General features: G+C 43.5%; 1 protein-coding gene across 2 annotated transcripts in view; it reads right to left on the bottom strand.

Moving 5' to 3' along the window:
- NALCN (sodium leak channel, non-selective) overlaps positions 1 to 14,112 on the bottom strand; it is a 3,431,684-nt gene that overhangs the window by 241,180 nt on the left and 3,176,392 nt on the right. For both annotated transcript variants that reach the window (XM_069637002.1, XM_069637001.1), the window contains one exon: positions 2,578 to 2,671. In XM_069637002.1, coding sequence (XP_069493103.1) covers positions 2,578 to 2,671 — 94 coding nt within the window. The remainder of the gene's footprint in view (positions 1 to 2,577; positions 2,672 to 14,112) is intronic.

Genomic DNA, 14,112 nt, shown 5'->3' with positions numbered 1-14,112 from the left:
CTAGTGTAACTCAAAAAATGTTCTTTATTTTCAGAGACACATATGGGTCATAACTTGTCCAATGCATTTCGGTCTTCAAACCTTCATCGGGGACTCAATTCTACAAAAGTAAACAAATAAGATCACGTTTGTAACTTTTTGTTTTTTAGAAGAAATATTGGTACTGATATTGTATTGAAACATGGAAAGCATGGGTTGAATTTGTATACCTGGGTATCACTGGTCAGGCTCTGGCGTGGCTGACCTTTTTCCTTTCCAATCGACCCTCCCAGGTCCAACTGGGGTCCTTCCTCTCTGACATCTTTTTCTCTACCTGTGGTGTCCCCCAGGGATCTAATCTCTCTCCCTGGCTGTTCAACCAGTATCTGGCACTCCTAGCCCACTGCATCGCCGCTCTCTGCCCCAACTTTCAGTGCTATGCGGACGATACCCAGCTCATTTTCAGGCTACCCTCGGCCTCCTCCTCTCCTTCCCTCATCTCTGACTGCCTGTCTGCTATCCAGGAAAGGTGTGCCGCCAATGACCTCTGCCTTAATGCCAGTAAGACTGTGATTCTACTCATCGGCACACCCACTCCCTCCTTCCCTGCAGCTCTCTGGCCAGCCTATCTTAGCCCTCTTCCTGCTCCTACCCGCAAGGCAAAAAACCTCGGGGTCATCTTCGACTCCACACTTTCCTTCTCTCCTCATATATCTGACGTCTCTAAGAAGTCACACTACCAGCTGCACCTCCTCAGAGGTATTCTTCCTTTCCTCTCCTTCCTCCAGAAGCTCACTGTCTCCCGAGCCCTGGTTCTCTCGAAGCTGGACTACTGTAACAGCCTCTATCCAAATATGCCTGCCTCCACTCTCCGCCCTCTGCAACTCATCCAGAACAGGAGTGCAAGACTTGTCCTTGGCCTTAAGCCCAGGGACCGTATCTCTCCAGGACTGAAATCTCTACACTGGCTCCCAGTGACTGCAAGGATTAAGTTCAAAACCCTCTGCATTGTCCACAAGGCCTTCTGGGGTCTGAGGCCTAAATACCTTCAACTCTCTCTTCCTAAATATCTTCCTTCTCGAGCTCTTCGCTCATCCGTCTCCAACTCCCTCAGGGTCAGCCGTTTCGCCAAGCAACGAGCTGGGGGTAGATCTCTCTCCGCGGCAGGGGCCTCCCTCTGGAACAACCTTCCTGCCTCCCTGAAACTTGAGGAGAACCATCTCGGAAGCACCTCAAAACCTTCGTATTTGCTTCTGCTTTCTCTCTCCCTCTCCCCTGCTAAATTCTTCACTGAAACTGCACTGAATCTGCAACTGGGCCACTCTCACCGACCTCGATCCTTGGCCCAGCCACTCTCCACTTGCACTGCCTCCCTGGCAACCCCTGCATTGGGGGACTGTCTCTGTATCCTTACAGCCCCCCCCTTCCCAGCACTTGTCTGCACTTACCTTTCACTTGCCACCAGCTGCCCCTATTATTTATTTTTGTTCTTCTTACCCTTTACTGCACTTCCCCCCTCCCCTTCCCCTTGCACTTTTTCCCTTCCCCCTACCCCTGCACTTGCGCGATCTGAATGACACCTGGCCTAGTAGGATCGCTGTCTGTCTTCCCCTTGTTCCCCCTCCCTGCCTCGTCGCGCCTTGAAACACTTGTGTATAGGCGCGTTAAAAATGCCATATCATATCACATCATAGTGAAATGTCTAATGTGGGGCTCATATGTTGTTTTTTATATGTTGTTTTAATTGCTGTTCTCACATTGTTTTGTGCAAGCTTTGTTTTTAAATGTGTACAATGAATATATAAATGAATAAATAAATAAATAAAAACATAAACACAATAATTTACTCTAGGTAGTACAAATCTACATACCCCACCCTGGACATTTCTAACGCGAGCCCATCATAGGTGATATTTTAACAACAGAAGGTGTTAAAAATGCCACATCTTGCTACTGTTACTATCATACTCATAAAGAGGTCCATCTGGGCTAAGGCAGTGGCTGAATTTATTCTCCCTTCCCAATCCTGCTTACTACAGCTGGCTATACATTCAGGAGTCGTTTTTCTGATGAATACAGAGTGCACCCTGTGTGCTTTTTTTCTTATCTTTGGTCTGTGTTCTTTCCCTCAGTGATTATACTGGCAGAGGAGCTTATTTTGTTCAGATGTAATGTATTTTCCATAACAATGGCCTTACACCCCCGTAGTATGTTTCCAAAGGCAGCAGCATTACAAAAAAATGTATGGTGTTTTCAAGGAAAGAAAAAATGCATGGATGACATTACAAAGCAAAAAAATGTCAGAGATACAAAAAGAAATCGGATTAGTTTTGCGTTGTTGGGATTATGTGGTAACACTCTCCTACCGAGCAAGTATGAATATGTATTTCACTACATTTCCATTTATCAAGGATTGATCCCAAATTCAGCGAATCATTGCGTGATCCTGTTAATTTCATGGGCTGATCCTCATTTCATAACTAAGAAGCATCCTTTGCATTCATAGAGAGACTCGTCACGGTCACGGGCCGCAACAGAACCCCAGCGACCAGTGACACTTGTAAGTGACATGAAGGGGATCTGAAAAGACTTTGGTACCGGGACGAGGTGGCAGATGGAGAGGCTGCGCTATCTTCAGTCTGCTCTTCAGATCTTCCCATCTTCTCTGATCTACTGTCAGTAAAGCTGTGCCCTTAAGACAGAAATAGAAAGAATGACACATATGTACATTTTTAAGATGTTCAATAGATTGCTCTTGAAAACAAATGCATAGGCTTCATTTATTTTTTTTGACGGCATAGCCAGTGCAACACAATTATACATTAGCTGAGTAAATTCACTTTAAAAAAAATCAAATAATGCAAGTACAATAATAGCATGAACTACAAAATACTACAATCATACAAATATAAAACTTGCATACAATTAACAAAATCCATTTCCGACAATTAAACACATTACAGATCAGTATCACTTATTCGCCTTCATGAATCAGACTATTTCCCCAGATGGCCCGATTCACAAAGGGTTTTTGAATGGGATTGCACCACTGAAAAACACTTTTGTAAATCAGGCCCGAAACCTTTTCCTTCGACATCAGACTCGCCATAAAGTTTGTGCAGCCCATAACTGTGCAACCTCATTATGAAAGCACCATATGACATCACACGCTGGTAAACCTGTCCTAACACTCATCCTCTTTCATACCGTTAATCAACCATTTTTTCTGCTTTCAATAATGTAAGGACAGCTAAAGGCAGAAACAAAATGAAGAGGAGTCTCTATTGTTACTTGATTGCACATACAGCATTGGGGTACTTGGGCGGTCTATGGTCTAAATGACAAGTATACTACTTCAGCTGCAAACAAACAAGTCTTAGTTGCAAATATAACCTACAGATTTCTAAGTCAGGTAATGTTAAAATAAGCTTCCCATTTTCATCTGCATTTTTACTTCAATATACAAAATTCCACCTACATGTAAGAGTCATTAAACAGTGAAAACGAGTTGCTTTCTCCTGTCACAAAATGCAGATTTCAAAATTCTAGCATCCCTCCTCTGTATCAGTCATGTATCACAAATCAAGAGATGTCACGTGGGTTCTAATATGTGTGAACCACAGCAGATTCTGAGCCCCATGCCGTGACCTCAGTTCCAGGACATGTTCACGGAAGAGTGAAGTATGTGGGGGGTAAGGCCACAACCTGATCCAAAATAGTAGCGGTTTGAGTTGCAAGTTTAGTAGTTGTGTGTAAACCCAGTTCACAGTGCAAAAAAAAAAAGCAGGAGGGAGCCATTAACCCCTGCAACAACTACCTTATAAACAGTGGTCGAAGTGTATGAAAAGAAGTAGTGGGCCTATGTTCCCTGCTGGCCCGCCCCCGCTCCCCACAAATCCCATTTCCACGCGCAATACAAACCCCACATCTGGGCTCTGGGCCTCACCTTTCCTTCATTTCATCCAACACACTGTGTAAATGCTGAAAGAAATGCAGTGAAGGAAAATGCTAAATTCATTTTACACGACCCCCATTATCTTTATTCATTGTCCCCCACAGCAGGCAGCTTTACACACCCTTCCTTTACTAATCCCCAACCATTCGAACCTCGTAAGGGGCATGCTAAAGATTAAAGCCACCCCGCTCTCCCCTTCTATATTATTTTTTTGACAGGAATTCTGCTGAAGTACTTTACTTCGCCTGAATTCTGATAGAAAAAGCTCATTTATTTTCGTTTTTTTGGGGGGGTCCCCCCAAATCCCTCCTTTCCCAACACTAATCCCCTACCCCTCCCCATAATCTCTTAACCCCCATATAATTCGATGAGTTATTTCAGCACACTTCTGCCGAGGTAAAGTACTTCCTGTTGAATAAATGACTGGATGCCCCTCACCTACCCATTACCTGCAGGTACAGCTGTGCCTGACGTATTTTCGCGTTAAGTTGCTAAAATGCGCAAGCAACATTTGAATTACTGCGGGAGCAGGGCTATGATTGGGCTTGGGGAATGAGCTTTAACCAAGCAGGCCACTGCAAAAATAACAGCAACCCAGCAGTTGTGATCGCTCACTGTGATGTGAAGTTGGGACCGATTCAGCAGGTCCACGGTTTAAATGCCCAGTAAAGCGAACACAAGAAACAAATACAAGTTTCAACTTTTTCCTACACCAATGGTTGGTTTCTTTTTAAAATAAAAGTATAGGAACTTTAGAACTTAATTAAAAAAAGTAGAGGAGCTCCCGACCACTGCCGCCCACTTCGACCACTGCTTACAAATCGATTTCTTTTACACATTCACCAGGAGACAATTTTTTAACACCATAGTTTTGCATCATAAAGGAGACTAATGTTTCTTTAACCTTCTGCACCACCAGATGACTAGAAGTTGAAACATTTCCAAAACACTGATTTAACCGTATTAGACCCACCCCTAGGACACTTTCCTATTCCAGGGGAGTCCGAATGATACCGGGAGACCAAATGTGTTTCCAGTTTTTTTCTAAATTCTGAGTACTCCTCTAGGAGGCTTAAAGTTGGTGGAAGCATGTTCCGTAGCTCATCTTCCTGAACAGAAAAGTACTGCCATGTTTTATATTTGAACCTGGGTATCACCATGAGGCCTGTACACATAGTGACACAATGCAGACCTTTTTAAGTTCTGTGAGGAGCATTTTTAGAGGATAAAACAGACCCAGAGAGAACGTGATGTCATAACTAAATAATTGGTAATAAAAGAGAAGCGCGAAAGTGGAAAAAGTAATTGATTTTTTTTTTAATTAAACTTGATGGTTGTTTTGTAGCAAGATTAAAGTAAAACATTGTGATGAAAGGGATTGGCGCTGCGACGATTGCTGCACGCTCACATTGTGTCGATTTTTTGAAACAAAGTTTTAAACCTATGATAAAAGTACTTAAGCGTTAAGAGTTAAAGAGTGACGAAGTTAAGAATGTAGGAGATTACTCCACTTGTGCATCTCTGTAAACAGCTGCCCAAACATGCACTCAAGCTTTATCAGTACAGTGCAGAATGGGTTAAGGGAACTGCAAACAAAATATTTATGCCGTGGCCACAAGGATGGTCACTATCGAAGGCAGTTTTGCAGCACATGACGACATATTTGCATGCTACGTATATTGGGAAGAAGCTAGATAAGCGAAGCAATGAGGGGGTGAAGAGGCCTCAGCTCCACCTGCCCCGCCTGAACGAGACAGTGAGACTAAAAAAGATGATGGGTTATACCCATTAATGGAGCTTAAAGCAACGACAGGGTATAGTAACCTGACGTATGAGTCGCCTTCACAAAGCAGTGACGAGGGCCCAGAGAAAAATACTGAGAGAGATATAATCTCTAAGGTCCTGAAGGACTAGGAGAGACGTGAAAAGGAAAGAAGCGATCACACAAGCACATCTCTAGACTTAGGAAGATAAATCAAGAGATGGAAGGAAGAGAGAGATAAAACTGACGAGTTAGCACTTACATAAAATAAATGAATGGGTGGTCAGATTTTGCTTAAACTCGATAGTAAAAGCATTGAGGATGTAAGGCAAAGGGAAGAGCGAGACGAGCAGGACAAAGGAAGTAAAGAAAGGAAAGAGATGATGCATGTGGTCCTGAGGAATACTTTCCTATGGAGAAGGAATTAAAATGGGCAGATTTAAACACTCCCATATCTAGAGCATCAGAATCATTGATAGAGTAGGTCGACCTGAAGGGCAACTCCATGGTGAGAGGGGGGAATCCACACCATATATGAGCAGATAGAGGGCATTACCAGGTAGAAGGCGGTGAGGGGATATAGTCTCTGCAATAAATAAATGATGGGAAATAAGAGTGAGTTTGAAGCATCGCAGTTTTCCTTGCAAGGAGAAAGAGGGTGCCATATCGCAGTATATACTATGGTCCAGGATAGGTAAAAGTTATGTTGATCAGAGTAATAAGGGGTTTTACTCCACGGGAAGAGGCTTTTCATGGAGAAGGTGGCATGGTAACTGACGGAATCGGCAGAATAATCAGGGAGACTTCCAAAAATAACCAAGGTGGGTTTCAGAGTATGAAGAATGGGCAGAGGGTAGAAGCCCCTAGCCTATATGTTGGATGTGTGGGACGAAAGAGCATTTTTGCTCGCATATGCAGGAGCTAAGGGTTCGTGCAAAACAGCCAGTTCTCAAGAGGGGGGATGTCAAACCCGCCTGCATATTCACAGCAAAGTAGGTATGGATTTGCTCAGAATTAAATGACGTGACAGATACAAGCGCAGAGAGTGCAACAAGGCTTGCAAGCATAGCAAGCAGCGGTTGACCCGCCACGAAGGAAGTTGCAGTAGTTATTTATGCAGCGTACACAAAACATGAGCACAGGATAGTCGCTGATTCCTAGTATAGGGGTATGGTGTCACTATTGATGGAGGGAATTATTTTTATGGGAAACAGGATGAGGCTGTACCCAGGATAGGACAGCTCAGTAGGAGACTTGAAGTGTTCGCTATTATCCATGACGCCGAATCCTCATGAGGAACTGAGGGTGGACGTCAGTATTGATAGACACGGGTGCAACATGCTCATGTATATGAGAGGGAAAGTTTCAATGTCTGGTACAAGCTATGAATACTCAAAGTTTTACAAAAGTTATAAGCAGAGTTCCGTTGTCTGAAGCATTATCAGTTTTTATAAGAGTGTGACATGTTGGTGCCATTGCTATGTTCGATGCAGACACGTGTCAATATATTGGGTTGAGATTTAATGACTAAATTGAATATGACAATTTCGTATGCAGACAAAGGCATAGAGTGTACAATACTAGGAAGCAATTATTTAAACGTGATTATGGCGTCTGCAGGACAAAGGGCCATGAGAGTAATGCCTGTAGAGCTTGAGTTTTTTATTCTGAAGTGCGCATTCTGTTGACATGGCTGCCAGGTCTATTAGGCAGGACGATCAGAATACCTGTTGAATTTTTATTCAGATCAAAAATACTTATGCTTGAAGAGAAGGGATGAGTTTTTTTCCCTTAGAGCTACAAGCAGAGCTACAAGCAGCCATAGTGCAAGGTGAAATGGTTTTGCCTCGATGGAAATGATGATGAAAGCAGACAATGGTGTGTAGTAATCGGCACAATCGCCATAGAGAATGCTGCAAGCATAGTAATGGAATGTTTTATGACGTTAATTGATGAACATGCATTATTTGCTATTTTAGAAAAACCAAAAGGCACACTGACATCTCAAAGGGCTTTTGCCTATAAGGTAATTATATCGATTCAGCGATTGAAATAGTTCAAATGCAAAATAATGAATCTTGCTATGTGCGTAGCTGAGCCAATGGTAGAAGGAGAGCCTGTACGCAATTGTGCAAACTATGAAGAGTTCTATGATGAAATCCTTTGGATAAAGGAAAACGCTTCAGCAGAGCGAGAGATTGTTCTAATTGACTGTTCTTCAAGCATCGATCAAAATGATGGGCAGAGGTATGCAGGTGCCACTGTGGTAAAGCACATAGCTGATGGGGAATTTTGGGTGCTTATAAATACACAATTACCATCTCATTATTCAGCACAGGCTGCAGAATTATTGACGTTGATACTCGTGCTCGAGAATCGCGCAGACCAGGATGTAACAGCGTACAACGATTCTGCCTATGTGACGTCGACGGTGCATGTGGGGCTAGCACGTTGAAAAGGGAGGGGCTACCTCGTAGCGGTCGGCGCTTTAGTGCAGCACGCAGCCTTACTGGATAGGCTCATTAAAGCACTACAACTCCCAGTGGGCATAGCAGTCTTTAAATTCGCGGCTCCCTCTAAAGGAGGACATTGTATCTCACGTGGAAACGAAGTAGCTGACAGTGAGGCCAAGCGCGTAGAAATGACAGAAAAAGTGATGATAAATGTGGAGATGCCTGACGTGTATAAAGAAATGGTTATTACAAGGATTGTATCTAAGGGCTAATAATAGCTTGTCAAAAACGCAGTTAGTGGTGGTCCAGGGTGAAGCACCCAGAGAGGAAAAGAATTTGAGGAAGCAAAGAGGGTGTTCTTTAAACCCCTCTGAAGAACTCTGGCGAAAAGACAGCACTGGTAAACTGGTGATGCCTGTAGCCTTAGTCAGGGTGGTGCTGGAATAGCTATGCTACCCTACGCATGTAACTACTGAGAATATTGCTGCAACTATTCCTGAGGATTGGTTTATACCAAATCTGTTAAGAGCATGTTATGTTACTTATGACAAATTGTATAGTCTGTCAGAAATGCAAGCCTGACATACACTTTGTACAGGTAAAGGGAATTAGTTCAAGACTTAGTGGCCCTTTTTCAGCATTTTGCATATTGACTATGTCAACAAGATGCAAGTATGTAATGAATATAGATACATGATTATAGTGGTGTGTCCCTTTTCAAGGTGGATTAAGGCAGGTCCATGTGTACACCCAGACTGCACCTGTGCAGAAAATGTTTTAGTGAGGAAAGTGCATCCTAGATGGGGAGTATGTGAAGTCATGAGGTCAGATAATGTTCTTTTTGTGAACTATCTATTTGAATAGATAAACTTGTTGCTCGGTATAAAGCCCAAGGTTTCTTTGACTTATCATTCACAGGGCAAATGGGATATGCTAGAGCCTCAATGACTTGCTTAAAGAAGGAATAGCCAAATTGATGCTTACCTTGAAATAAAGGGTAGTTGCATTGCCTACCATTGACATTATAATAATTGAGAAATGAACTAGGTTTGGAGCACCATCCCACCCTCCATGAGATAGTGACAGGAAGGCGAATGAGTACGCCCCTAAGATGCATTCATTCAGAGTTAGAAGTGATGCTTTGTCAATGTTAAATTTGATAAAGAAATGAAATTGCATGATTATTTTGAATTGTATGACTTCAGGTATCTCTGTCATTTCAGGTCAGCTACGTCGAAGAGGATGTGGGGCAGTGCAGAACACAGAAGGAGATGCTGCAACAAGTAAATCTCAGAAATCACGTCTTTCCCAATTACTCTCCGGTGCTGTGATCATAATCCACAACCATATAAGGAAGAAGTGGGACAAACACTGCCTCCAAGGTCCATTCATTGAGGAAGACGTCACGCCACCTGCAATCAGAATTTAAGGTAGACGTGTATAAATGTTCATAAGTGACATCAAAGGTTCATGCCAAAGAAAACCCACTGCCCCTCGCACCCATCGGAAGCAAGTACAGGCTTTGGGGAAGAACCACAGCATGAGCAGACAAGGTCTATCACGAGGAAGAAGGATGCAAAAGCTGACAAGTGGAAAGTCAAAGAGTTCATTGGACTGTGGCTTTGTTCGGGACACTCTTTTAAGCTATTTATAAAGGAGTGAGAAAAGTTGATTCAAATGCTCTCTGCAGTCTTTGCAGAGCTGGGGAAAACATTTTGTTGTTATTAAGGCACAGGAGTTTTGATAGGCTTTCGATTGAGGCATGCTTAAACCTTGATAAGAACAGAAAAATATGCCAGATTCTGATTGTGATTTTAACAATTGGAAAATAATATAGTATCCTGATTCCTTCTATACTGAGTTCCTGTTTGGATTTGCCTATGGTGTTACCCAATGATCACGCTCTGCAGGTCATTTTTGCTTATTTTGATTTCATGTTGTGCGTATTTCCTTCACTCGTGGTGAGAACTAATCGCATTTCAGATTTTTTCCCTCAACCAATCCCTTATCACTCTAATTTGGGCAGCCCTATAGTAAGCCATGAGGTCCACCCGGCCCCATTCTGCCTCTGGACCGGCTGAGAAGTTTCAATTTTTGCTCGCATATGCAGGAGCTAAGGGTTCGTGCAAAACAGCCAGTTCTCAAGAGGGGGGATGTGAAACCCGCCTCCATATTCACAGCAAAGTAGGTATGGATTTGCTCAGAATTAAATGACGTGACAGATACAAGCGCAGAGAGTGCAACAAGGCTTGCAAGCATAGCAAGCAGCGGTTGACCCGCCACGAAGGAAGTTGCAGTAGTTATTTATGCAGCGTACACAAAACATGAGCACAGGATAGTCGCTGATTCCTAGTATAGGGGGTATGGTGTCACTATTGATGGAGGGAATTATTTTTATGGGAAACAGGATGAGGCTGTACCCAGGATAGGACAGCTCAGTAGGAGACTTGAATCCTTGGTTTCTTCCGGGCCCAAATGAACGACTGCATGAGTCTTTGAACTGCCCTAAAGAAAGGCCTCAGGATCTTTATGGGCAGGGCCATGAACGCATATAGCAGCTTCAGTTGGATCACCATCTTTATGGCGTTTATCCTACCCATCCAGGATACTAACAGCGGGCACCATCTATTCAATAGCTGTTTTATGTCCTCGAGCAGGGGGGGGATAATTAGCGTCAAACAGTTGGTCAATGGTTTTAGTTAACCAAACTCCCAGGTATTTGAGGTTGCTCTGTGCCCAAGCATACAGCGATCTAGCCCTAATTTTTGACATCTCCCCCGCGCCAAATGCAGCCCCAAGATCTCTGATTTGTCCTATTTATTTTCAAGCCCGCCACTCCCTCGAAGCTAGATATCACCCTATCGATCTCCTCCGGTGACTTCCCCGGGTTAGATAATATAAGCAACATATTGTCAACAAACGCTACCACTTTATGTTCTTTCCCCCCGAACTTGACTCCCATTATATTTCGATTAGCCCTAATCCTACTTAGGAGGGTTTCCAAAAATATGGCGAACAGAATTGGGGATAGAGGGCACCCCTGTTTAGTCCCCCTAGAGACCTTTACTGGTTCTGTGAGTTCCGCATTTATCAACACCCTCAGGGACAGTGTTTTGTAGTTGGCCGCTATCTTTGCAATAAAGGCCTCCCCCATACCAATCTTACGTAGCGTACCGAACAGAAATTGCCACTCGACCCAGTCGAATGCCCTTTCTGTGTCCAACCCCACAATCAATGCCGCCAACATTTTTTTGTTCACTTTCTCTATGATGTGTGCCACCCTCCTGATCTTGTCGTGGGTCTGTCTACCCTTAATGAAACCCGATTGATCCTGGTCAATTAGCCTGTGGAGAAGCGAGTCCAAACGGGACGCCAAGATCTTGGTGTATATCTTGTAATCCGTGTTAATGAGAGCAATCAGTCTATAAGACCAACACTGAGTCAGGTCTTTCCCGGGTTTAGGTAGGAGGACCACTTTCGCCTCTGCCATAGACGTCGTTATTCCCCCATCAACCCCAAATTTATTGAAAAGATCCGCTAGATGGCGGGCCAATTTATCTGCATAAGCTTTGTAAAATTCATTAGAGAAGCCGTCTGAGCCGAGGGATTTATTCAGGGGCATAGCTTCCCTAGTAATTTTCTTCTCTAGTATTTCCCTCTCCTGAGCCGCTATTTTAGGTAATGGACAACCCTCCAAGTAACCCTCCAGATCTGTCCCTTCTAAATACTCTGTCCTGTAAACACTGTCGTAATACTCTGTGAATTCCCTCTTGATGGAGGTGATATCCGATACCTCACCCCCCCTTAGCAGACCTAATCTTTAGGATGGTCCTCTCTTTTTCCTCCACTTTGAGCAACCTTGCCAACAGCTTGTCCGCTTTATTGCTTCTCACATAGTACTTCTGCCTCAAATGTATTAGCGCCCTTTCCGTCCTTCTTGTAGTTAGCATGTCTAACTGGCTTCTCACTGTCCTATATTCCCTTTGCGTTTCTCCTGTGTGCTTAGAAGCCAATTGGAGAGTGAGTGTCTTGAGTTTTCCCTCCAGATCCCTTTCCATTTGCCCCATTTCCTTCTCCCGCCTAATCTTTATTGGCATTATCTTACCCCGAATTGTGGCCTTGAAGGCATCCCACACAACTCTCTGCTCCACCCCCTGTGACCCATTAGTTTGAAAATATAAGTCGATTTCCTCCCTCAGCTCCTCTCTCAGGACTCGGTCCCTGAAGATATGCGCCGGGTGCCTCCAACACTGCGATTTTGAATATTACCTTGGAGGGTATAATGATTCAAGTGAGCCTATGCTCCGAGCGAACCCACAGGACGGTGGTGTGAAACTTTCCTTCAAGTGACAGATTGAGAGGCTATTGGTAAAAAAAGGACTCTTGGTTTATGCTGAAAGAAGATTCATCATGTCGTCTGGTCTGAAGTAAATTCGAGACATAGGGCCTCATTACACGGTAGGCGGAGAACCATGGCGCTATTAGCGCCATGGTTCATGCCGGTAAAATACCGGCACCACCTTGGTGGAAAGGGGAATTACCGTCCCATTCCAAGGTTGGCGGGGCGGTAATTCCCCCTTCCACCATTGCCCTTCCCCATTCCCATTTTTGCCCCATAGGGCTCTATGGGAATGTAGAAGGCGCTAATTACGGTACCGCAAATTGCGGTACTGTAATTAGCTCCTCTGGTCCCTTTGCGGGTTGGGTTTTAACGCCTGCAAAAAGCAGGCGTTAAATTCCCCAACCCGCAAAGGGACCTTGTGGTAAGGCGGTAAGGATTTACCGGTACCGGTAAAATACCAGTACCGGTAAACCCTTACCGCCTACCGTGTAATGAGGCCCATAGACTTGTTTATGTCATTGAACTTCTATAAAAATAATTGAAGTAAAAAAGAACATTGGTGAAATAATTTTTCTTCATGCTTCAGAGACATCTACATTTCATCTGATGAAAGGACTGATGCAGGAAGAGCATTGAGGGTCTTGTCCTTGATCAGCCAGGACAAAGCGCTGAGTCAAGTCGACTGTCTTCAAGGAACAGTACAGAATGTTGCAATATTAAAAAATGTTGATTCTTTTCTTCCTTAGGCATTAAAAATGGGTGTATCTAGTAGTAATGTGTTTATACCTGACCAAGAAAGACGTCCACAATGCTCACAAAGTAGATGCTGACAATTTTCTTATCTGTGTATAATCTACTTTTGCGTTCTGTTCATAATTGTATAACTTTCACTCACAGTGAGAACATCATACTATATTGACGTACAGGGAGCTAAGACTCCAGTGAATCTTACTGAGCAGAAGGAAGGTATGACCCTGGCAACTACTAGGCTGACAAGACCCTATGTAGTCATTCCTGTTCCAAAGAAAGATGACACAGTATCTGAGCCTGAGATAAATTATACTGATAGTCGTTCACATGCAAAACAGGTTTTAGAAGTTATTCTTGGACTTCAGAAACAGGCTTTACAGGAGAAACAAAGAAAAGAGGTGTTAGAAAGTGAAACTACACAAGCAATGCATGCAAACACACGTGGTCCTGTGATACATATTATTAGGTCAGTTCCTAGAAGAAAGTCACACGGGGAGGTTTTGCTAGACATTTTCATGCCTAAATGGTATGTTGAAAGAATGAAACTTTTGAAACTTTCTCCTACTCAAGTAGCACAAATGACCATGCCCAGACCACTGATAAATGTTCCTAGGATATAGCCAATAAGAAAGAGCTATGCTGAAGTTCTTCATGAAAGGATTGGAGATGGTCATGAGCGACGAATGAGACCTAAGAGGAATACAAAAGAAGATGAATTTGAGCTAAATGATTACTTGGGCAGTACAGCACACCTGTGAAATAACATCTGGTATCATCAGTGGGAAGGAGAACCTCAAAGGAAGGATGGTTTGTGTGTGCACTCCTGCCGTATAGTATGGGGAAGTCTAAGATCTTCATAGTCATCAAAATA

The sequence above is a fragment of the Ambystoma mexicanum genome, chromosome 7p (assembly GCF_040938575.1).
Source record: "Ambystoma mexicanum isolate Mex_15411 chromosome 7p, UKY_AmexF1_1, whole genome shotgun sequence".
NCBI classification, from domain to species: domain Eukaryota; kingdom Metazoa; phylum Chordata; class Amphibia; order Caudata; family Ambystomatidae; genus Ambystoma; species Ambystoma mexicanum.
Note: the sequence above shows the minus strand (reverse complement) of the source record. Positions and strands in the feature narration are given on the sequence as shown.